The 24,187-nt window shown below is 38.1% G+C and overlaps 1 protein-coding gene across 1 annotated transcript in view; it reads left to right on the forward strand.

Annotated features, from left to right (window-relative positions):
• The window catches only part of ELP3 (elongator acetyltransferase complex subunit 3), a 102,448-nt gene that overhangs the window by 44,477 nt on the left and 33,784 nt on the right, over window positions 1-24,187 (forward strand). Inside the window, exons 9-10 of the mRNA XM_002914410.4 lie at window positions 2,307-2,433; window positions 14,810-15,003. Coding sequence (XP_002914456.1) covers window positions 2,307-2,433; window positions 14,810-15,003 — 321 coding nt within the window. The remainder of the gene's footprint in view (window positions 1-2,306; window positions 2,434-14,809; window positions 15,004-24,187) is intronic.

Below are 24,187 nucleotides of genomic sequence, written 5' to 3' on the forward strand. Positions count from 1 at the left end.
ATGTAAAGTTTGATGCTTCATTAGTTGCGTATAACACCCAGTGCACCATGCAATACGTGCCCTCCTTACTACCCATCACCAGTCTATCCCATTCCCCCACCCCCTCCCCTCTGAAGTCTTCAGTTTGTTTCTCATAGTCCATAGTCTCTCATGTTTCATTCCCCCTTCTGATTACCCCCCTTTTCTTTATCCCTTTCTTCTCCTACAGATCTTCCTATTTCTTATGTTCCATAAATGAGTGATACCATATGATAATTGTCTTTCTCTGCTTGACTTATTTCACTTAGCATTATCTCCTCCAGTGCCGTCCATGTTGCAGCAAATGTTGAGAATTCGTTCTTTCTGATAGCTGAGTAATATTCCATTGTATATATGGACCACAGCTTCTTAATCCAGTCATCTGTTGAAGGGCATCTCGGCTCCTTCCACGATTTAGCTATTGTGGACAATGCTGCTATGAACATTGGGGTGCATATGGCCCTTCTCTTCACTACGTCTGTATCTTTGGGGTAAATACCCAGTAGTGCAATTGCTGGATCATAGGGTAGCTCAATTTTTAACTTTTTAAGGGTCCTCCACACTGTTTTCCAAAGTGGCTGTACCGACTTGCATTCCCACCAACAGTGTAAGAGGGATCCCCTTTCTCCACATCCTCTCCAACAGTTATTGTTTCCTGCCTTGTCATTTTTGCCATTCTAACTGGTGTATGGTGGTATGTCAATGTGGTTTTGATTTGAATTTCCCTGATGGCTAATGATTTTGAACATTTTTTCATGTGTCTCTTAGCCATTTGTATGTCGTCATTGGAAAAGTGTCTGTTCATATCTTCTGCCCATTTTTTGATTTGATTATTTGTTTCCCATGTATTAAGTTTGAGAAGTTCTTTGTGGATCTTGGATACTAGTCTTTTATCTGTAGTGTCATTTGCAAATATCTTCTCCCATTCCGTGGGCTATGAGGACAGGCTTTAATCTGCAGACAGGCTGTAAGGTAAGTTGTGATAGGAGCATATCTGCATTTTAGATCCCTTTGGAAGGATCATAGTATGGAGTTGGATTAGGAAGTGCCTGCTAGAAGGAAGACCAGTTAAGAGGCTGTTGTGCTCATTTAAACAAGAAATGATGTCTTGAAAAGAAGCAAATGACTGTGTTCGGCAACTGAATGGAAATGGGGGTAGGAGAAAATGGGAAGTAGAGGAGTCTTGGAGGGACAGTGAGTTTCGTTTCTGGACGTTCTGAGTTCTAGATACTTGTAGAACAACCAGTTGGGCGTTTGCTTAAGAGCAGAGCTGTCCGGCAGAACGTTCTACGGTGATTGAAGTGTTCCACATCTGCACTGTCCAATATGGTAGTGCAACTGAGGAACTGAATTTTTCATTTTAATTAATTCAGGTATAAACTGAGTAACTACATGTGCCTAGGGACAGTGGTATTGTACAGTAGAACTTTAGAGTACTGGATATTGGATGGGGTATCAGAAGAGAGACCTCACCTAGTCATATAAATTGGGAAGTGGTTAGCAAAAAGAGATTGGAAATGGATTAGTGGAAATGGATGGTAACATCCAGAGTGGGATGGAGTCCATGTTACTAGGATTTTTTTGTGTGTGGTGAATGGGAATGTCTTGGAGGTGAAAGGATTGGCATAGGGCTTCAGTTTATAGTAGCCCCAAACTGTTATTAGGGCTTACTTCCTACTTGGATGTGGTACTAGAATGTTAAGATGATTTATCCAGCTGGCCCCAAATGATTCTGCCTTGTCACTAAATCATTCACTCTTCTCACTTTTTTAAGGACCTTGGAGACCACCAAAATGAAATCTATTTTGTATGTAGGTGACATTCTTCATCTCTCTCTCTCTCTCCAAATAATTTCAAAAGATTTTTAAAGGAAAGAGCATAACAACAGGGTACTTTGCATGGTTTTGATCTCATTATTTTTGTTTTTAACTTAAATATTTACATTAGTAAGCTTACTTCAGCTGATGATGCTAAACCAAATATTTTTTTTATAGTCCAAATAATTTTAGTGTACATTAACTCTGGTCAACCCAGTCATTTACTGTCACAACCTTGAGTAAGTACGTGGGGAATTTCTGAGAAATATCTTCGAAGTGAAATGATTTATTTCCAGGCCTTCGCAGAGCTAGAGATATAAAAATGATTTTCTGAGATTTTTATTTCCCAACCATATTATTCTTCATTTTAAAACTACCATTACATGTCTCAGAGATTGTTTTCCCTCTGTTCCTTGTGTTAACCATCTTGCCCATTTATTTGTATAACAGTAGCGAATTTTCTTTCCTCAGGGGCCACACTGTGAAGGCAGTATGTGAGTCGTTTCACCTTGCCAAGGATTCTGGTTTCAAAGTCGTGGCTCATATGATGCCTGATCTGCCAAATGTGGGACTAGAGAGAGACATTGAACAGTTCACAGTAAGTATTGCCTTAAACCAGGCTAACTTAGAGTGCCTCTGCATGCTGCTCTATCTGCCCTCTGTCCTTTTTGATTATTTACTAATTTCCACCTCATTATTTAAGCAATAGGTCCTCATTATATAATAGTAGAAACACTGTAGTGAAAGAAAAGTCATTCACAGCCCCAACACCAAATAAAACCCTAACATTTTAATATACTTCCTTCTAGGATTTTTTTATGCTTAGGTTTTTTGGAGGGTTGAGGTGGTTTATACATACAAACACACACACACACACACACATACAAACACACACACACACACACTTACACTTACATATATGGTAAGTAATTATCTTAATGGCTTTTTCACTTAATGTTATGCAAGATTTATCTGTGTTATATAGCCTGGTCTCTGTTAAAATGTTAACATATTTAAATATGTGCCCTCCTTACTGCCTGTCACCAGCAACTAATGAATCATCGAACTTTACATAAAAAACCAGGGATGTACTGTATGGTGACTAACATCATATAATAAAAAAATATTATTATTAAAAAAAATTTAAATATGTACTTAATTTCCATTGAATAAATATGCCATACTTTGGTTAATTCTTTCCAAATTTTTTTTAAATCGAAGGTATTGCCAGTTTTTTACATTGTAGATACCACTGCAGGTGATCAGTTTTATGCCTATAACTTTTTGTAGTATTTAGGATTATTTCTTTGGGATAAATTCCCTAGAGTAGAATTATCAGGTAAAGGTATAAACACTTCAGGAATCTCACCATATTACTTAGTTGCTTTTCAGAGGGTTGTAACAATTTACAGTCATTTTAATAGGGTTATCTTTTAATCCTCAATTCTCTCCTGTGTACGTATTTACACACACACACAGATATAATGTTTCTATCTTTGCTAATTTGGTGGATTAAAGTGCCATTTCAACTTGTATTTTGTAATTATAGTAATATATTTTTCAGGTTTGCATGAAATAATCATAATTCTTTCATCTTTTTGGAATTATGTGTTTTCTCTACTCTGTTGGATATGAATATTTTTAATGTTAATTTAGATGAACTTTCTAGGTAAGGACATTCTGGATTCATTGGGAGTTTTTCTGGTTGGTTGGTTGGGGTTTTTTAAGATTTTATTTATTTATCTGAGAGAGAGAGCGTGCTCACGAGCAGGAGGGGAGGGACAGAGGGGGATGAAGAAGCAGACTCCCTACTAAGCAGGGAGCCCGACATGGGGCTTGACCCCAGGACCCCAAGATCATGGCCTTAGCTGAGGGCAGACACTTAACTGACTGAGCGACACACGTGCCCCTCGCTGGTTTTTTTAAATAGTTGTTACAAATATTTTTGCCCAGTCTGTCTTGGGCTTTCACTTTTGTATCTGTTGTCAAATCCATCCTTTATGATTTCTTCAGATGCTTTTGAACTTAGAGCTGCTTTTCTCTTCCAGGATTTTATTGAATAGTGAAAGAAAGTACTTGTGTTTTTTTCCTAGGTTTTCTGTTCTTAAATTTGAATACCTAATTCAGGGTTGGTTGGTTTGGGTTTTTCTTCTTTGTTTTGTTGTTTGGGGGAGGGGGATTGTTACTTTATCACGTGTTTGCTTGATCTGTGTTCCCGTTGTCTTGGGAAATGAGATTGATCAGAACTCTTTTTTTTTTTTTCCTTCAGATTCTCAGCTAGAGAAAGTGCCTTTGGGATATTCTTTTAGAGAAGAGGGTGAAAGTATTATCAGGTTATTTTATTCACAAAAATACTTTATTTTACTCTATTTAGAAAAATGGAATTCACCTTGCCTTATTTGTGACATATTTAATAATTCTTTCTTTGCTTGTCAGAAGTTTATCTTTGTAATTTTTAAGCCAGTGAATTACAACTGAAGGCCTATTTATAAGATAGTACTAATTCATAAATGTCCCTGTTACTAATTCCCCTATGTTAGCTATGTAAAGATTTTGAGTCCAATAGCCTCTCCTCAGTAGTTGATAGCCAGGTACCCAGACTCCAAGACTAAAAGACCCTGAAGACCCTAAAAGGCACTTTTCTTTAGCACAGCTCCTAAGTGGACTGGAGATATAGTCAGAATTCAAAACTTTAGGTATCCTTAGAAAAAGATATGGCATGTTTCAAATAACAGCAAATAACTGAGTCTTACTATTCATTTTCCTTAGTGTCTTCAAAATAAAGAATAGTTTAGTGATAATATTGCAAAGACAATTCTTTATGTAAACATCTATCTTCTTGTTTGTGATCTTCTCAAAAAAACTCAAAAGGGAATATGAACAGACTGTATGCCTTTTCTGACTACATCCCAGCAAATAAATGAATGACAAAATAGAGCTAACATTTCTCTCTAGAGGGAAAATTCTCTGCAAAATTATATTGCCTTAAAATAAAGAATTTCTACAGATCAATAAGCAAAAAGCAGATGTCCCAATAGAACAGGCAAAAACACTTGAACAAACACTTCACAAATAGAATATTCAGATAGCCAATAAGCATACTTAAAAGTCCTCAAAGTCATTAATCTTAAAATAAATGAAATTTAAAACTATGATGTGTTCCTACTATATACTCACCAGAAAAGCTAAGAGTAGATAAAATGAAAAAAGACAAAATCAAATGTTGCTAAGAGTATGGAGCAACTAGAATTCTTCATTTACTGCTAACACATTGGTACATCATATTTGACATTATCTACTAAGGGTGAGTACATATGCATATCCCACGACCCAGCAATTGTACTCCTAGATGTATACTCAACAGAAATGCCTACACATATTTACCAAAAGTAATGGTCACAAATTACTGTTGGTAGTATCATCGCAGTGGAACAAATATCCATTAACAATAGAATGGATAAATAAATTGTGATGTAGTCATACAATGAAATACTATAAAAAATAATAATTAATTACAACCTCATGCAACAACATGACTGATTCTTTTCAACATAAAATTGAGCAAAGGAAACCAGATCCGAAAGACTGACTAACATACAATTCTGTTAATATGAAGTCCAAAAACTTTGGGTAGAATTGTAACTGGAAACAGACATGAGGTGGGCTTCTAAGGTTTTGATATTCTTTTTTTTTTTTTTTAAAGATTTTATGTATTTATTTGACAGAGATAGAGACAGCCAGTGAGAGAGGGAACACAAGCAGGGGGAGTGGGAGAGGAAGAAACAGGCTTCCAGCTGAGGAGCCTGACATGGCGCTTGATCCCAGAATGCTGGGATCACGCCCTGAGCCGAAGGCAGATGCTTAACGACTGAGCCACCCAGGCACTCCTTGATACTCTTTTTCTTAATTTGAGTGTCTGGGTGCTGGTTATAAGATGTATAAAAATCTGTCAAGATACATACTTAAGAGTTTGTGTACTTTTCTGTATCTAAGATACACTCCAATAAAAGTTTACACAAAAACTTCTAAAACTAGTTTTTGTTTAGGAAATCTTGTTTGGGCCTACTTGGAATTCACAACCTTTCCTGTATTAGTAGGACTAGCGGGGAGAGGGAGCAGACTGCCCACTGAGCAGGGTCCCCGATGCAGGGCTCGATCCCAGGACTCTGAGATCGTGACCTGAGCTGAAGGCAGATGCTTAACCAGCTGAGCCACCCAGACACCCCTATTTTATACTTTAAAAACTTTTTTTCCCTACTTTATTTTATTGTCCCATCTGTGTCCCATCACAGATTTATTTTCCTCAGTTAATGTGTTTTGTTCCATAGGAAGGGTTGCTAAATTGGGAGTCCGCTCATATAATTACAGAAGTTTACCAAATGTTATCTTTATAGGGCACAGGATGGCCTTGCCTGGCATGAATCCATAAAGCTACTACCCAGCCTGCTGAAATATCAAAGCTATATCTTGGTTTGTATGCCTCCAGTGTGCTAGTTATAAATTGGCTTAGACCTCACACCTTGTTGTTTAGGTCAGCTCTGGCTCACTACTCTTAGTATCTGTTTATTTGCATCTGTTCGTGACAAATTCACCCTCTTGTCTAGTGGTAGGTGCAGAGCTTGTAGCTGTGTGTGATAAATAGCATTTGCTTATGTTTTGCAGGAACTCAGAAATAAAGTTTTCTTTTTTCTTACAAAGCTGGAAGTCCGTGTTGTGGTGGAAATTCAGGAATTTACCCAAAAGCATTAACTTCACCCTTTCCACCTATCCTCAGATAGGACTTATTACTCAAAGTGACTAGCTCTTTTGGTGTTTTATTTCTTTAAAAATTATGCTGCTCTTGAATATCCAAGCTAAGATTGCTGAAAATGCTTGAAGAATATCTGTTTCTCTTCAGAATCTCCTGTCAGTTACCAGAAGTCTTTCAAAGTTCATTAACATCTGACACAAGTTCTTTTTTTTCCCCACTGAGCCAGTCTGATTGAGTTACTGATTGGCAGGGATGGCTAGCGGTATTTGTTGTTACTTGTTTTTAATATAAAGGCTTGTTACTGAAGATAGTGGCATAGGATACAAGTCACTGCAGCATTCTTTTTTTTTATAATAATATTTTTTTATTATATTATGTTAGTCACCATACAGTATATCCTTAGTTTTTGATGTGAAGTTCCATGATTCATTACCTGCGTATAACACCTAGTACTCCATGCGATACGTGCCCTCCTTAATACTCATCACCAGCCTATCCCATTTCCCCACCCCCCTCCCCTCTGAAGCCCTCAGTTTGTTTCCCAGAGTCCATAGCCTCTCATGCTTCATTCCCCCTTCTGTTTACCCACCCCCTCGTTCTTCCCTTTCTTCTCCTACCGGTCTTCCTACTTCTTATGTTCCATAAATGAGTGAAACCATATGATAATTGTCTTTCTCTGCTTGACTTATTTCACTTAGCATTATCTCCTCCAGTCCCGTCCATGTTGCAGCAAATGTTGAGAAATCCTTCTTTTTGATGGCTGAGTAATATTCCATTGTATATATGGACCACATCTTCTTAATCCAGTCATCTGTTGAAGGGCATCTCGGCTCCTTCCACGATTTAGCTATTGTGGACAATGCTGCTATGAACATTGGGGTGCATATGGCCCTTCTCTTCACTACGTCTGTATCTTTGGGGTAAACACCCAGTAGTGCAATGGCTGGGTCATAGGGTAGTTCAATTTTTAACTTTTTAAGGGACCTCCACACTGTTTTCCAGAGTGGCTGTACCAACTTGCATTCCCACCAACAATGTAGGAGGGATCCCCTTTCTCCACATCCTCTCCAACAATTGTTGTTTCTTGCCTTGTCTATCTTTGCCATTCTAACTGGCGTAAGGTGGTATCTCAGTGTGGTTTTGATTTGAATTTCCCTGATGGCTAATGATTTTGAACATTTTTTCATGTGTCTGTTAGCCATTTGTATGTCTTCATTGGAAAAGTGTCTGTTCATATCTTCTGCCCATTTTATGATTTGTTTATTTGTTTCTCGTGTATTGAGTTTGAGAAGTTCTTTGTAGATCTTGTACCAGTCTTTTATCTGTAGTGTCATTTGCAAATATCTTCTCCCATTCCGTGGGCTGCCTCTTAGTTTTTTTTTTAACTGTTTCCTTGGCTGTGCAGAAGCTTTTTATCACTGCAGCATTCTGTCAGAAAAGACCACTTGTTGTAGTCTCCTCAGTTGAGGAAGCTGGCCTGATGAGATTGAGTCAAGTCAGCGGTGAGTCTCAGGTCGAACCCAAGCTCTTAGGGAAGCACCCTTTTCATGGCACCTTTCGGTGGTAGCTTTTTAGGTGAAGAGAAGTTTGACTATGAATAACTATGCATGACCTGAAATACAAGTCAGGTTGGATCTTAAAACTTTAAACCTCATTCTGCTTTTCGTTATTTTTTATTTGTATCAAAGGAATACATGCATAATTTTAAAAGTCAGATTGTACCAAAAGACCTACAATGAAAGACAGCAATACCTTCCTTTCCTTTTCCTTGAGTGCACCCAGATCATTTTACAAAAGCTCCAGTGTCTCTGCTTCCTCCTCCCCTTCTTTCCCCAGACCCACTGCAGTTTGGCTCCCACCCTCCACTGAAACTCTTCTCTCAAATGTTGTGAAATACTTGCCAATCTCCAGATGCAAAGGGTGCTTCTCTGCTGTCATGTTATTCAGTCTTAGCATTTGTTGTCATTAAAGACTGTCTCCATTTTGGGATTCTCACCCTCCTGGTTTTTGTGGCTCTTCTGTCTCTTGGCTCTCTTCTTACCTCCAGGACTCTTTCTTTTCTGCTCTTCTTTTTCTTCCCACCACTGAAATGTAGGTTCTGTCTTTAGCTCTCTTCTATCTGCTTGCCTTTCTTCTGTTGTTCTAACTCGACCACCTACACTTTGGTGAGTCTCATTTTCTCTCCAGCCTGAAGCCTTAGGCTCCTCAGACCAATGACTTAATACTCTGAACTAGCACCAGATATCTTACATGTAGTTAGAACTTAGTATGTCCAGTGTGGACATACTTATCCTTTCCTCCAGCAGTCTCTTCCTCTTTTTTTTCCTTTCATACTTGGTGGCCCCTTCATCCACATATTCTCCCTAGCCAGAAATTCAGGAGTCATTCAGGAGCAAGTAGAGAATATTTGGACTCTGGAGCTAGACCGCCTAGTTTGGATCCTGGGCCCCAGTACTTAGTAGGAGACCGACTGCTTTGTTCCCCAGTTTCTTCATCTCAAAAATGAGGTTAATTATAGTATCTCCCTATTATGACGATTAGCTAAGAAAATGCATGTAACACACTTAGAAACACGCCTGGCACATAATGAGTGCTCAGTAAATCTTTGCTGCTGTGATTATCCCTTCATACCCTGAACCTAACTCCACAGGAGGTTGTCAGTCACTCTCTCTGCATATCCTTCAGCGCTCCCCTCCTCCCAGTCCCCACTGCCACTACTTCAGCTCATGCTGTCCTCAGCTCACCTACACAGTGAAACAGCTTCTCAGAACTAAGTCACCCTGCCACCAGCTCTGTTCTCTTCTGGTATTACATTCGCATTGCACCAGAATGTTTATCAGATTAATTTTTTTTATCTTTATAATATAAAAGTTGTTAAATAATAAAATCATTATTAAATATTATTTGAAAATTTAGTAAATCCTACAGAGATCATATCAAAACACAGTTAGTAGTCCTCTACCACGTTCAGCTGTTGTAGCTGGGGGTTTTTTTCCTGGTATTTACCTCTACATTTCTTACTACCATGCTTGGATTGCTTTTTCCTGATGATCAGTTTTGGATGGATTCTTTTGTCTTACTGTTATCGTAGGTGAAAAGTTAATTCTTTTTTTTTTAGATTATTTATTTATTTGACAGAGAGAGACAGCCAGGGAGAGAGGGAACACAAGCAGGGGGAGTGGGAGAGGAAGAAGCAGGCTCCCAGCGGAGGAGCCCGATGTGGGACTCGATCCCGGAACGCCGGGATCACGCCCTGAGCCGAAGGCAGATGCCTAACGACTGCGCTACCCAGGCACCCCAAAGTTAATTCTTTTATACTCTGCTCCCATTCTCCCAATATTGTTACGTCACTATTTTAGTTACATTAGTAGTCAATGTTTACATTATAGTTTTTACATAAATGATTACTGACATAGAGCCAAGTAATATACTAACATTCTTTTCTTGAATAACCTTTTGATTTTTTTCTAGAATTAATAATTGTCTTTTTTTACTTAGTTCTCTGTGCACGTGTAACTTTCAAGGGTATCCACCCACTCAATGTTAAGGCCTGTCTATCAGTGGCCTAATTAATCAGATATTCTCTCAGTTCCTTTTTTAGCCTGGCGGACATGACTTACGGATGTCTTGTCTTCCAACTCCAAACTGGACTGGCAGTTCTCTGTGCCTGGTTCACAACTGTCCTCCTAGGAGGGCTTCTCTTCACCAATCTCCTGGATTGGATTCTTTGTTTTCTGGATTCCAAGTTAACCCTTTTTATTTGTTTATTCCTTGCCTTTACTAAAACACATTTTCCACCAGCTTCCTTAGGAAAGATTTGTCATAGAAAGTAAGCCTTTGGTGTGCTCAAAAAATGACTCTGTGCAACCTTCACACTTAGAGAATTGTGTAAAAACATTTTTTTAAGGCATTGACCATTGCCTTGTAGCTTCTAGCATTGCTGTTAAGGAGCTCAATATTGTTTTTTTTTGTTTTTTTTTTTTAAGATTTTATTTATTTATTCAACAGAGATAGAGACAGCCAGCGAGAGAGGGAACACAAGCAGGGGGAGTGGGAGAGGAAGAAGCAGGCTCATAGCAGAGGAGCCTGATGTGGGGCTCGATCCCATAACGCCGGGATCACGCCCTGAGCCGAAGGCAGACGCTTAACTGCTGTGTCACCCAGGCGCCCCAAGGAGCTCAATATTGTTTTTATTCCTAAGCCTATATTCCTTATTCTTTAATCCTATGATCTATGTAACCTGGGTGTTAACTCTGGAATATTTTAGGAAATTGTCTTTATCCCGTATGTTGTGAAATTTCACAATATTGTATCTTGGCAAGAGTTTTTTAACTAATTGTGCTAGATTTTGGAAGGATCTGTCATCTGGGAAATTTCCTGGTACCACTGGATGATTTTCCCCTTTCATTTTCTGTGTTCTCTTTCTAAAACTCCTATTAAGCAAATGTTGGCTCCCCCAGATTCATCAGGTATTTTCCTGTATTTTTTTACCTATTTGTCCTTTTTATTTTCCTGCTTTCTTCTATTCTCATGTTTATCTTTCAACTTTTCTGTGAAATGTTTTTATATTTGTTATAGCTTTGATTTTCAAGAGTTCTTTCTTACCTTATGGTTGTTTGATTTTCTCTAGCATCTTGTTCTTGTTTTTTTTTTTTAAATGTTTTTTTTTATTATGTTAGTCACCCGTACAGTACATCCCGGTTTCCGATGTAAAGTTCGATGATTCATTAGTTGCGTGTTCTTGTTTAGTAGATGTAATAGATCTTCTCTCTTTGAAGGAATTATAAGGTTTTTTTAAGTTCTATTTTCCTTTATGCAATGCATCTTTCCTTCAAGTTCCTTTTTTTTCTTTTTTGTTTTGTTCTGCCCTTTATTTTCTAGGCTTCCTCCAAGGTTCTGGTGGTCCTTAGCCAAATGGTCATACTTTAAAAGTAAGGGGCCAGGGGGGCCTGAGTAGCTTAGTCAGTAAAGCGTCCAACTCTTGATTTCGTCTCGAGTCATGATCTCAGAGTTGTGAGATTGAGCCCCATCTCAGGCTCCATGCTGGGTGTGGAGCCTGCTGAAGATTCTCTCTCCCCCTCTCCCTCTCCTCCACCCACCCCCCTCTCTCCCTCTCTTAAAAAAAATTTTTTTTAATTAAAATTAAAAAATAAAAGTAAGGGGCTGAAAGAACAGATTGCATGCTCTAGGTGGCTAGCTGCTAGTATACCTCATTGAAGGATAGTCATGTAATAAGCTTTCCTTTTTTTAAGGTTTTATTTTATTTATATTTTTAATATTTTATTTTTCAGTAATCTACACCCAACATGGAGCTCAAACTCACAACCCCAAGATCAAGAGTGACATGGTATACTGACTGAGCCAGCCAGGCGTGCCCCAAACCTCCTTTTCTTTAGGGGATTCTCAAACATCAGCATCTTGAACTCTTATTTTGGGCCATTTGATTAATCCAGAGATGAACTCTCCAACTTCCTGCTTAGTGGTGGCTGGTATGAGTAGGTCACAGAAAATTGACTGCTGGCATCCAGGGAGCAAGGCAGGGCATCCACCAGTCAGTGTGCTGGCTTTCACTTAATCTGTTTTCAGCCTTTATCCTCACCTAGGCCTTCTTTGTATCTGGAATCTCAGAATCCCGCAGTTTCTCCAGGGAACAAATGGGCAGGTGACTACCTATAGGCAGGGTGAAGGAATAAGGGATAAATCTCTTCATGTTCAGATTTGATCCCACGATTTCTTCCATCCTCCCTGGTTAATGGTACTTTTGACCCATGAGCCTTGATAGGACTCTAATGTGACTGAGCTGGACCTTCATTGGTATCCGCTTTTGCAGATACTTGGTTTACAGTTTTATTTACTTGCAAAGTCATTAACCAATCTTCATCCATTTTCTGTCTTCCAAAAATTTATTACCATCACTGGTCCTGTCCTCTAAATCCTAACCCCCGTCTCCTGTGATATTCTTTTTGTTCTTCTGGGTTTATAGTTTTTTAAAAGTTTGTTTCTTACATTACTGTGATTTTGGAGGGAAAGGAAGAAAACACATGTTTCAGTTCTCCGTGTTTAACCAGAAGTCCAGAACCAATTTCATCTATCATCATTCTTATCAGCCCATCTGTCTTCTAAATTTATCATATAAGCACTTAACTACTTTTCTGAAATCCCATATTCCAAGATGGATTCAAACTAGGTATAGAATGACTTGCATACGTGTTCTTTTGGGTGGCTATAGAATACTTATAAAGGCCAGATGAATTGTTAATATATAAATGTTACAAGGAAAATTACATGGAATTACAGAATAATATCCCTAAGACCAAATGATGCACAAAGAATACAGCATTTAAGAATCAGGGAAATTCAAATCAAAACCACACTAAGATACCACCTTACGCCAGTTAGAATGGCAAAAATTGACAAGGCAAGGAAACAATAATTGCTGGAGAGAATGTGGAGAAAGGGGATCCCTCCTACATTGTTGGTGGGAATGCAGGTTGGTACAGCCACTCTGGAAAACAGTGTGGAGGTCCCTTAAAAAGTTAAAAATTGAGCTACCCTATGACCCAGCCATTGCACTACAGGGTATTTACCCCAAAGATACAGACGTAGTGAAGAGAAGGGCCATATGCACCCCAATGTTCATAGCAGCATTGTCCACAATAGCTAAATCGTGGAAGGAGCCGAGATGCCCTTCAACAGATGACTGGATTAAGAAGTTGTGGTCCATATATACAATGGAATATTACTCAGCTATCAGAAAGAACGAGTTCTCAACATTTGCTGCAACATGGACGGCACTGGAGGAGATAATGCTAAGTGAAATAAGTCAAGCAGAGAAAGACAATTATATGATTTCTCATTTATGGAACATAAGAACTAGGATGATCGGTAGGGGAAGAAAGGGATAAAGAAAGAGGGGGTAATCAGAAGGGGGAATGAAGCATGAAAGACTATGGACTCTGAGAAACAAACTGAGGGCTTCAGAGGGGACGGGGGTGGGGGAATGGGATAGACTGGTGATGGGTGGTAAGGAGGGCACGTATTGCATGGTGCACTGGGTGTTATACGCAACTAATTAATCATCGAACTTTACATCAGAAACCGGGGATATACTGTATGGTGACTAACATAATATAATAAAAAAGCATTAAAATAAAAAAAAGAATATGACAGATATCAATGAGAGATCGAAAAGTCTGTAGTTAGATTTCTTTGAAAAGCAAGCAGTAGAAAGCTCTCTAAGAATAATGTAGCACAAGATAAAAAGCATTGTTATAGTCACAAGATATAGTACAGCTAGCTCTATAGATGCTAATGCCAGGGTGGGGTGAGAGGAAACTGAGTCCACCTTCAGTCTTTTGTCACACACTGTGCTAAATTAAGAGCAAATGAGCAGTGCAAAGTCATGGAAAGGCTAATGCCCGTGTCTCCTTGCTTTATCCCAAATAAAGCCAGCTGGGATGATATAGTACAGGAAATGACTATGTCAAAGTAGATAAATTAGATGTATTTCTCAGTGTCTAGATAACAAATAGTGTGTATCCCAGGTTAGGAATGGTGCCAGTTGGCCCGAAGACAAAATAGGCATATCCAGGGATTGGCTTACTCTTCCTGCTAAGGGCTATATGGTAAATATTTTAGGTTTTGCAGGCAAGTGATGATCTCGGTCACAGCTTTTGAAAAGTTTAAACTGTTAAGTATATTCTATTATGAAAGGAGGATACAGTCTAGAGGTGAAAGCAGGCATCGAATAAATTATCAGTGTGATGATATTAAGAAAGCAGTAATATAGAATTTATATGAATTTTTTTTTAAGCGAGGCAACTTGTATTTGAAGGTCAGGAAGGCCTCTCAGAAGAATTGGCATTCATGCCGAGACCTGGAGATTAGCTAGATGAAGTAAAATTGATGTACTTTCCAGACCGAGGAAATTGCCTTTGCAGAGGCAGAAAGGCAGGGTGGTGCGGGTGGCATGAGATGAGATTGCAGCAGTAGACGGGCTGTTAACGAGGGCTTTGTAACCCAGCACACACATTTTGCTCCAGTGAGACTAAAAACAATGAGTTGCTATTTTGTCTGCATCCCCTCCCTTGATGGAAAGGAAAGGCAGTCTAAGGACTTGGTAGGTATGTGAGAAAAGCTGGCCCAGGACTGAGACTTGACCATGGAAACTTCATCAATCTCTACATAACTAATGGAGTGGTAATTTTCTGTTCTCCATTCATAGGAGTTTTTTGAGAACCCTGCTTTTCGTCCTGATGGTTTGAAACTCTACCCTACCCTGGTAATTCGTGGAACTGGGCTTTATGAGCTATGGAAATCAGGAAGATATAAGAGTTATTCTCCTAGCGACCTGATTGAATTGGTGGCTCGGATCCTTGCTCTTGTGCCTCCATGGACTCGAGTGTACCGAGTGCAGAGGTAGTGTGTTATCTTTTATGCCAGAAATAATCACTGCTGAGCCTGTTTCATTTCTAATGAGAACAGTCCGGCTTAATATTGAGAGGTTTGAATCTGTTTTTTTTTAATTAAAGATGAGATCTGGAATGCTGTCTATACATTGACAGAGATGGAAATGAACAGACAGCATGTCTACGCCACTCTGCCAGTATCTTACTTATTCATGGATTCATCTCTCCATTGATTCATGTGCCAGGAGATGGAGTTATGATGGTACATACACATGATGTTGGTTCCAGAATTTCCTTTTCCAGGCCTACTTTCAGTCTGGTTACAGTAGTGAGTACAGAAGGAGGAAGTATAGCCATGTGTCTGTTATCCCTGTCGTAGAGCCTATAAAGAAAAAAAGAGTAGCAATAATCATTCTTTACAGGTATTAATGTAAATGTGGAGAAAGAGTGACCCATTCCTGATGACATGAAGGAAATGATATTAACTGCTTTTTTCCTAGAGGAGAGAAAAACTAAGATCTCAGTTGCATTCATGACATTTATTTATTTATTTAACAAGAAATATAACATTGAAGAAAAATTTTAGGAGCCATACCTACGTACAATCCTGACAAAGCCATTCCTGTATTTGCTGGTCAGGAAGGCGCATTTCCACCACCTTGCCAAAAGCTGCCTAGATTCTAGTACAAACAAAAGATAAAAGATGAAAAGGTGACTAGCAAATGTGTGTACAATCGGTTGCTGTGATGGTTACTCCACTGAGCACAAAAATTGTGTTCCTAATAATATAAAATAGTGAGTACTGAAAATAAGCAGATTGTTTTAAAAGTTGAAGGATATTTGCACCATACTTCTGCCACAACATAAGGATTTCTTAAGTTTTTTTTAATTATTGGCCCAATTTAAGGATCTAAATTGCCTATATGATCTCTATTTTTTTCTTTTAAGTGCTGAGGAAAACTCAGCTGCCAAAACTGTTTGCATTGTCCTTCCCCTTGTTTGTCAACCCTTCTGAAACAACTCCGTTCAAAAGACATTAGCAGGTGCTCTGTCAGTACGATCAGCCGTCCGCACAGAAGTAGGGAGCCACAGGGCGTGCAGGCTGCTCTTGTGGAGGAGGCACTGGTGGGGTGTGGTCTCTGGCAGCCCAGTGTGGTAAAAAGGGCATTCTCACGGAGGGCTGGTCTGGCACAGGATGTTAGAATGGAGCAGGGTGAGGAACACACCTCTGGGGGGGTGTGCAGAGAAGAGGACAGCTGCGGAAGATTGGTTACTTGCCAAGGGTTGATCTAGGAAGTAGATAATATTAAGGATAATGGGAGCTAGGTTTTGTGTTATCTGGAATGGAAATTACAAGTGTGAAAAAGGAGAAAATTAGAATGGTGTTTTAGAATAGAAGATACTGGTGTGGACTCATAGTTTTCAACATATAGGTAGATATAGCAATAATTGCAAATGTAAAATAATAAATACAGTGTGTGTGTCTTTTTCAGTCTGTTTACTGCGACAGGTTTTGGGTTTTTTGTTTTTGTTTTTCATTTTTGTGCTGTTTGTTGGTGATTTCATTATTTAAAATGACCCTTAAGGGTACTACTGAAATGTTGTGTAGCGTTCCTAAGTGCAAGAAGGCTGTGATGTGCCTTATGGAGAAAATAACATGTGTTAGGTAAGCTTCATTCAGCCTTGAGTTATAGCACTTCTGGCCGGCAGTTCAGTGTTGAATCAACAATTGTATATATAAGGTGTTCTTAAACACATGTGAAACAAGGTTATATGTTGATCAGTTAATGAAAATGTTGTGACCAGAGGCTCACAGGAACCTAGCCCTGTATTTCCCCTAGGAAGCAATGCTTTAATGTTCACTAACTAGTGTTCATGGCAACTTTGTAGAACATAGCTACTGCGAATAATGTGAATTGATTGTATGTTGTTTCAGAATGCCTCCCTACAACATGTTTATTAATTACAGAGCAGAAATAAGTAACTTGACTGTGGAGAAGACTGGCAGCTGATCAAAGTGAATATCACCCGTAATAGTACAAGTCAGTTATGTGCCACATGATAGTATGACAGTATCACTTCTGTGTTACTCAGCCAAAATTTCATAATCTGAATTTAATTATGAGGAAACAGCAGACAATCCCAAATTGAGGGATATTCTAAAAAATAGTGTGAAATCTTCAAAATTAAAAGAATTAAGGAAGGAGTTTCATTTCAAAGGAGACTAAAAAGTCATGACACCTAAATACGACACAAGGTTCTGATTGGACCCTTTTGCTATAAAGAACATTATTTAGACACTGGTAAGCCTGCAGTGGGGTCCAGAATTAGACAGTAGTAAAGTACCGGTGTTAATTTCCTGATTTTGATGGTTGTATTATGGTTGTGTAAGAGAATATACCTGTTGTAGGAAATACTTTAAGTATTCTGTGAGAGTGTTGAAACATCTTGTTCCCAATTTACCATCAAACAATTTAGAGAAATAGTTATTTGTACTGCACTTGGGACTTTTTCTGTAACTTTGAGATTGTTTCAAAAAATGTAAATTAATACAATAGAAAACAAAGATGCAATAAGTAGTATTAACAAAGACAAAAGAAAAAGGTTATTTGCGTTTGACTTCAGCAGCTAGATACAAGTGAAGATACACACTACTTCCCAGGAGCGGAGTATGACAACAAATCTGTGGTGTTCACCTCAACTTAATGATAGTGATCTTATCAGCTCCGAGTACCTCAGATAGTCACCTGGCCCTTATTACTCATAGTGAGCCCCAACACATATCTACCCCATGGGGTCAGTGTTGCTGGACTAGCTTTTATGCTGCTTATTATAACTGCAGGACACACGTCAGCAAACACCATCAGGGGACTTTGAGAAACAAAATTTGTTACTCAAATGTCCTGGAGGGTACCCAGCAAACCCAAATAGGTACACAGTGAGTTTGAGGGGGAATGGGGGAAAAGTACGAACCTGGGCCTCTGCCTTTATTGGGATCCAAGGGTGAAGTGTCTAGGGTTTTGTGGGTTCACTCATTATTGGTTAATTGAAAGAATAAGAATGGGACTTAGGGTGTCATAAGGAAGAAATGGGGACACTCAGAGGGTCAGTTGTCTAGGCTACCCTGGGCTTTCTGAAAGAGGGAACTTATCAGGGGAAGGGCCAGTCTAAATCCTTATCTCATTGTTTAGCTAGTAGCTGTGTCACACAGCTGGCAATATGTTTACTCAGGATGGATGTCTTTTGAAATGGATGCCTCAGCAATCAAAAACTTAATGTCAAGCACTTACACTACAGAAAGCTTAATGTCAGGCACTTACACTACAGGGCAACCAGAGAGTGCAGAAGATAATACTTCCCAGCAGCAGAGAAGGCAGCAAATATCACAGAGTAGACAGAAAATTCACAGCCATAGACACCATAGTGTTTTTTTGTTTTTTTTTAAATAATTTTTTATTATGTTAGTCACCATACAGTACATCCCTAGTTTTTGATGTAAAGTTCCATGATTCATTACTTGCATATAATACCCAGTGCACCATGCAATACGTGCCCTCCTTAATACCCAGGCCGGTGATAGACACCATAGTTTTCTTACCATAAGTAACAAGGCATAGTTCACACAGTCAGGTGAAGAATTTGCATTCTCCCCCTTCACTTTCAGATTTAAATTTCTTACTGCTATAACCAGTGAGTCAAAAGCAACAGAAACATTGCTATAACATTAAAACCTTAATTTTATAGACTATGGAATATCATCATGGGACATTATCCTGGTCTACCACCAACTAAGAAAATAAAGACTTTGAGAAAACAAGAGCAGCAAAATAATCTCTGTAGAAAAATTGTCATGACCAGAAGAATTAAGAACATGTCAGTTAATACAACCAAAGGTTGTATGACGAGAAGGGCCTAATATTATGGATAACCAGCATGAGGCTGATGAAAGAAACCCTGTTCTCAGCTCTTCTATCATGACCCCATTGCAGCTGTCTCTGGAGAATCCAGCCATAGAAGTGCCCCCCAGCTCTAATTCCAAGAAGCCAAACTGTCAGTTCTATTTCTCTATCAATACATCACTTGAAAGATTTATGCAGGACTAATGGTACAGGTGGGTGTAGGCTTAAGATTTTGAAGTGACACTCTTTTATTACCTTACAAATGTGTGGGTGAATTAAAACTTAACAGAATGCTGTAAAACAAGAGGTACATTCTCTTTTAAAACATGGAATTAGTAATGTCCTCAGGCTCACTCAGAATTTATTTCAAGATCATGATGACTCAGTTCCTAACACAGCAAACGCCTTTGGTGGAGAGAGTCATCCAGAGTCTACCTGTGATGTCAGATTTTCATGCTTTGGGAACTGATAATTTACTTAATTTTGAATGTGATTATTTTCTAGGTTTTTTTAGAATAACGATTAAAATCTTTATGATACTTTCTATTTTATTTTTATATTTTTTTGTTTCTAAGCTATGATATTGCTAAACAAGTTTCCATGAGAATTTTTTGTTTTATGTAGCTTACCATGTAGTGATTTAAAGCATTTGTTTCCCAATAAGCTTGGACAGAATTCTTTCAAATACATTACCTTATTTTTTGCATTGAATATTACTGAACTATTATTATGGCTACCTGCATAAGAATTCATTCAGATTTCTGTTTTGCTGCTTGCTTTTTACCCATTTTTATTAGTTTACTTTCTTTATGTATACTACATGCAAAATTATTCAAATTTATTTTATTAAAATTGCCTTGTTTTTTGTTATCAGTAATCACTGAAATTCTAGCCACTGTTCGTTGATCCCAATACATTTCTTTCGGAGCATGTGATTTTATACTTTTTTTCCAACAGAGTTTGTAGAATATTACTAACTATCCAGAACTTCTACTTAAGTTCCAGCCATAAAGCAGTGTATTTACATGAATAAAATGACGTCTTTTTAAAGCTACTTTAAAAGCACTTCCAAAATTTATATTAATAACAGGCTTATGTTATTTTTCCAAAATTGCCCTTGTATGATTGGGATGCATCTTTACATAGCAATACATTTTATACACTGGCAAATATTTTGTTTGCATTTTTGTGTTCCACTTCTCATTAAAGACTTAAAATAATCTTCATAGTTATAATTTTAATGGCAGGACCGTAGACTAGCATTTTAATTTGTCTCATTTAGTAAACTGTTCCCTGGTGTTGGACATTAAGGTTGCTTCCAACTTCCTTCCTTTTTTTTTAATCATCATCCTGACCTCCACTACAGCTAAAATCCATGTACATAGAAAAATCCATTTTCAATTTCGATGAAGTCATCTGTTAGTATAATCTAGGAGAAGGAGCACTCATGATAAAGGAACCAAGTAAGATGGTGATGAATATACTTTCTGAAACAAGGGGAGTATAAATGAATTTTTTGGTTTTTGCTATGTATATTGATACGGTTTTCCAAAGGGATTAGGATAAGCTACCAATTTAGAGTAATAAGTAGTTATTGATTTTTATCACAATTTCTATAGAATTAGATGCTTATATTTTTTATTTACCTTGGGGGTTTTAAGTTGCATTTCTGTAGTTATTAATGAAGATTAACATTCTTTTCATGTAACTGATTATTATTTGTGCTTCTTCTCAAATCAGTTGTCTGTTTATATATCAGTTGCCAGTCATGGAATTTGGATAAAGGAGATGGTGCTTTTTATTAAGATGACTCAGAGAAAATCTCAGTTTTACCTTTCAGAGGCCTTTTGAATTATCTTCATTCTTGTGGACAGTTATGAAGACTTGGGAGACAAAGAGCCATGTTCACATAGTACACTTAACACTTAATAACAGACCGATAGCTGTGTTCTGGTGAACAGCTTCATGTCTCAGCTTAAGAACCTTATATTCCATTTACTCATGTTTATATTTGGTTATAGCTCAAATTTGGTATCTGGACCTCTAGAAGGAAATTTGTATTGATAGCTGGATAGTAAAATTTTGAAGTAGTGGTGCCAAAGCAAGCTTTAGTGGGTAGCTCAAGTGTTATATACAGATGTGTACAAGAAAAGGCTGGATCTTTAGACAGTGTTAAGTAACTGAGAAACCTGATTTGGGCAAAGAGAATCATATGGTTTTGACTCTGCAATGTTCCTTCTAGCTTCAGTTTTAAACTTTTAGAAAACTGATTAAAGAAACCATTGGCAAGGGAGAAAAGTCTCCTCCCAGAGTGTTGAATATAGGTAATTTAATAATTATAGTTTATTTTTAGTTTAAACCATAGTAAAGGCAAATCATATGTGTCTCCGTGTTCTGTGCCTTTAGGGTATCTGGCTATTTCTATGTAGGGTCACCTAGTGACAACTTCTGCCAACTACAGGTAATAAGCTTAGTGTTGACTGCTGAATCTAAACATACAGGGAGAAGATATTAGGAATTGTTTTTCAGGTGGGTGTTAGAAGGGGAGAGAGGAAGGAAGGTAGGAGAAAAGGTATTTCAAGAGAAAACACAAAGATTTATACTTGGCTTTTTTTTTTACTACTATATTTTACTAATAGATACTTGATAAATTGGATATTTTCCCCACCTTTTCTTTTCTTGACTAATTTATAATTTACACTTTTGATTTTATGACAGTTGAGTCAGTAACATCTTACTGGATATTTTTATGAAGCAGTATTCTAATAGATAATTCTGTATTGTGGCCCTGAAGGATGCAGTGAATGATTAAATGTAAAATTCTGTCCAGACACATGATGGAGCCACATTAAAGTGCTGCTGCCCGCAGGCTTTTTGACAGCTGTCTCCCTCCATGTGGTATTTAAATCACTGTGAAGCATTAGAATAGGAATACCGATTTGCAACCAAAACATGCTTCTGAAGCTTGAGAACCTTCAGACCAAAAAAGCTCTAGACATCACTTTGAAAGGTTTTTGATGAGCAAATTGCAAATATTAGTGCCTCTAAGCTTAAAATGTTACCTATTGAAATAGAAAAGTGAATAAATATTCTTGGGTGTAATCTCTTTTCAAGTCAAGAAAGTGAAACTAGATTGAAACAAATTGAGAAACCTAAAAATAATTTTAACTCCTACCTAGATAGAGTTCAGATGGTCAGTAATCTCACCTGGGCTTTGAACTCCTAGAACACTATAACAGTATCTGTTTATATATTCCAGATTGCTTAATGCACTACTTTGCACATAGAAGATCCTCAGGATATATAGAATTCTTTCCCTTTGTTTTCATTGAAAAAGACCTTATCACTGAAAGTGGAGTTTGCCACATTTCTATTCCTTAATGAGGAAGAACTCACATCTGGTATACTCCAAGCATGTCACTGCCAAAGACTATTAAAACCATGTTGCAGGGTACCTGGGTGGCTCAGTCAGTTAAGCGTTTGCCTTCCACTCAGGTCATGATCTCGGTTGCCCCACATCGTCAGGGCTCCCTGCTCAGCAGGGAGTCTGCCTCTCCCTCTGCCCTTCCCCCCCAGCTGTACTCACTTGTGCATGCACACACTCTCTCTCTTAAATGAATAAACAAAATCTTTAAAAATAAACATGTTGCATTTTTGTAGTGATAGACATAAATTTAAGGATATTTATGAATTGTCAGCATCATTATAAAGTCCTTTATTATCAGGTCCTCTCTGACTTGTGCTTCACAGTAATCAGAGCCAGCTTCTGGGAAGTGTGACCTGTGTAGTCTCATAGGGCCTTGAACTTGGCTTAATGCTTTGCTTTCACCATCTTAAAATTATTAACAATTTCTTAACAAGAGGCTATTGTCATAGTACTAGGCCCCACAAATTATTAGCCAGCCCTGTTGGTAATTATTTCTGTCATATAATTTTACGTAACAACACTATATGATAAAACCAATGCCTTAGAGAGTTTACTTCCTTTGAAAATTTTAGTGTCTTTTAAAAGTACTGGTTCATGGGGCACCTGGGTGGCGCAGTCGTTAAGCGTCTGCCTTCAGCTCAGGGCGTAATCCCAGTGTTCTGGGATTGAGCCCCACATCAGGCTCCTCTGCTAGGAGCCTGCTTCTTCCTCTCCCACTCCCTCTGCTTGTGTTCCCTCTCTCACTGGCTATCTCTCTGTGTCAAATAAATAAAGATAAAATCTTTAAAAAAAATGTACTGGTTCATTATTTAAAATATTTGTAGAGAGCCCATCTTCCTTTCCCTTCCCATCTCTCCTTCCCATCGCCTACGGAGGCATTGACCACAGCATGTCTGTCATCTGAAGAAATGGAGAGTAAGGGTAAGAGAGTGCAGTGGTGGCAGCTTGAGTAGTTAGGAGATTGGTTACATTGAGCAAAAAACTGTTTGATTTAGCAAATAAGTAAATATACTAAAGATAAGAGAGCCAGATTTCTCACTGTCTGAAGGGATGTATAAACATTGAAAGGTAGAAAATTGAACACTGGATTAGAACTGTAATTGTCAGCATGAACTCACAGATTTTTAAAATTTACATGTAGAAATAGTTATAGATGTATGTTTACATGCGTGCATGTATGAACACATATTCACATACAAATGTGTATGTATATACATAAATTTCTTGGTTGTTTACACTGAGAGAGTCTGGAGGCAATGACACCTCAGTAGTGATGAGCACAGTGAATGCCCAGATCTTGATTTCTAAATACCATTCCCCAGTAAAAGTAATCAGGGCTGCTTGGAAAAATGGCTGGGGCAGCAAACATACAAAATAAACCTGGAACGTCTTGTTGTTCCAGAAAGTAAGGAAATATTCAGAGAATGAGGACATGTCAAAAGGACCCAGAAACCAGCCTGAATACATACCCACTGGCCAAATCTAATTTAAGCAACAAAATAAATAACATTAGCATCAGGTTACAATTCTTTGAATAAAAAAGGAATCCATGAGTTCATAAGTGAATAAATAAGTGTAGAAGAGAAAGTTCTTCATTGCAGTACAAGCCCAACTAATAAATGCAGAAGGAATGATAGATAATCACCAGTTTGACGGTCATAATAGGGATGGTGGAACAGGTGTCATCGGTGTATGTTAGACTAGTAGCTGGAGGGTTGATGAGGAACAAGGTATTGTTCTGATACTGTGTACTTGTTGAGCTCTCATACTGTAAACAGGTGTCCTTTTTTGCAATCCTCTGAATAACCCAGTTTTCACATTTTTGTGCTTTGTGTTGATTTTGCTGTTTAAAATGGCCCCATAGTGCT

Source organism: Ailuropoda melanoleuca, chromosome 5 (assembly GCF_002007445.2).
Source record: "Ailuropoda melanoleuca isolate Jingjing chromosome 5, ASM200744v2, whole genome shotgun sequence".
Lineage (NCBI taxonomy): Eukaryota > Metazoa > Chordata > Mammalia > Carnivora > Ursidae > Ailuropoda > Ailuropoda melanoleuca.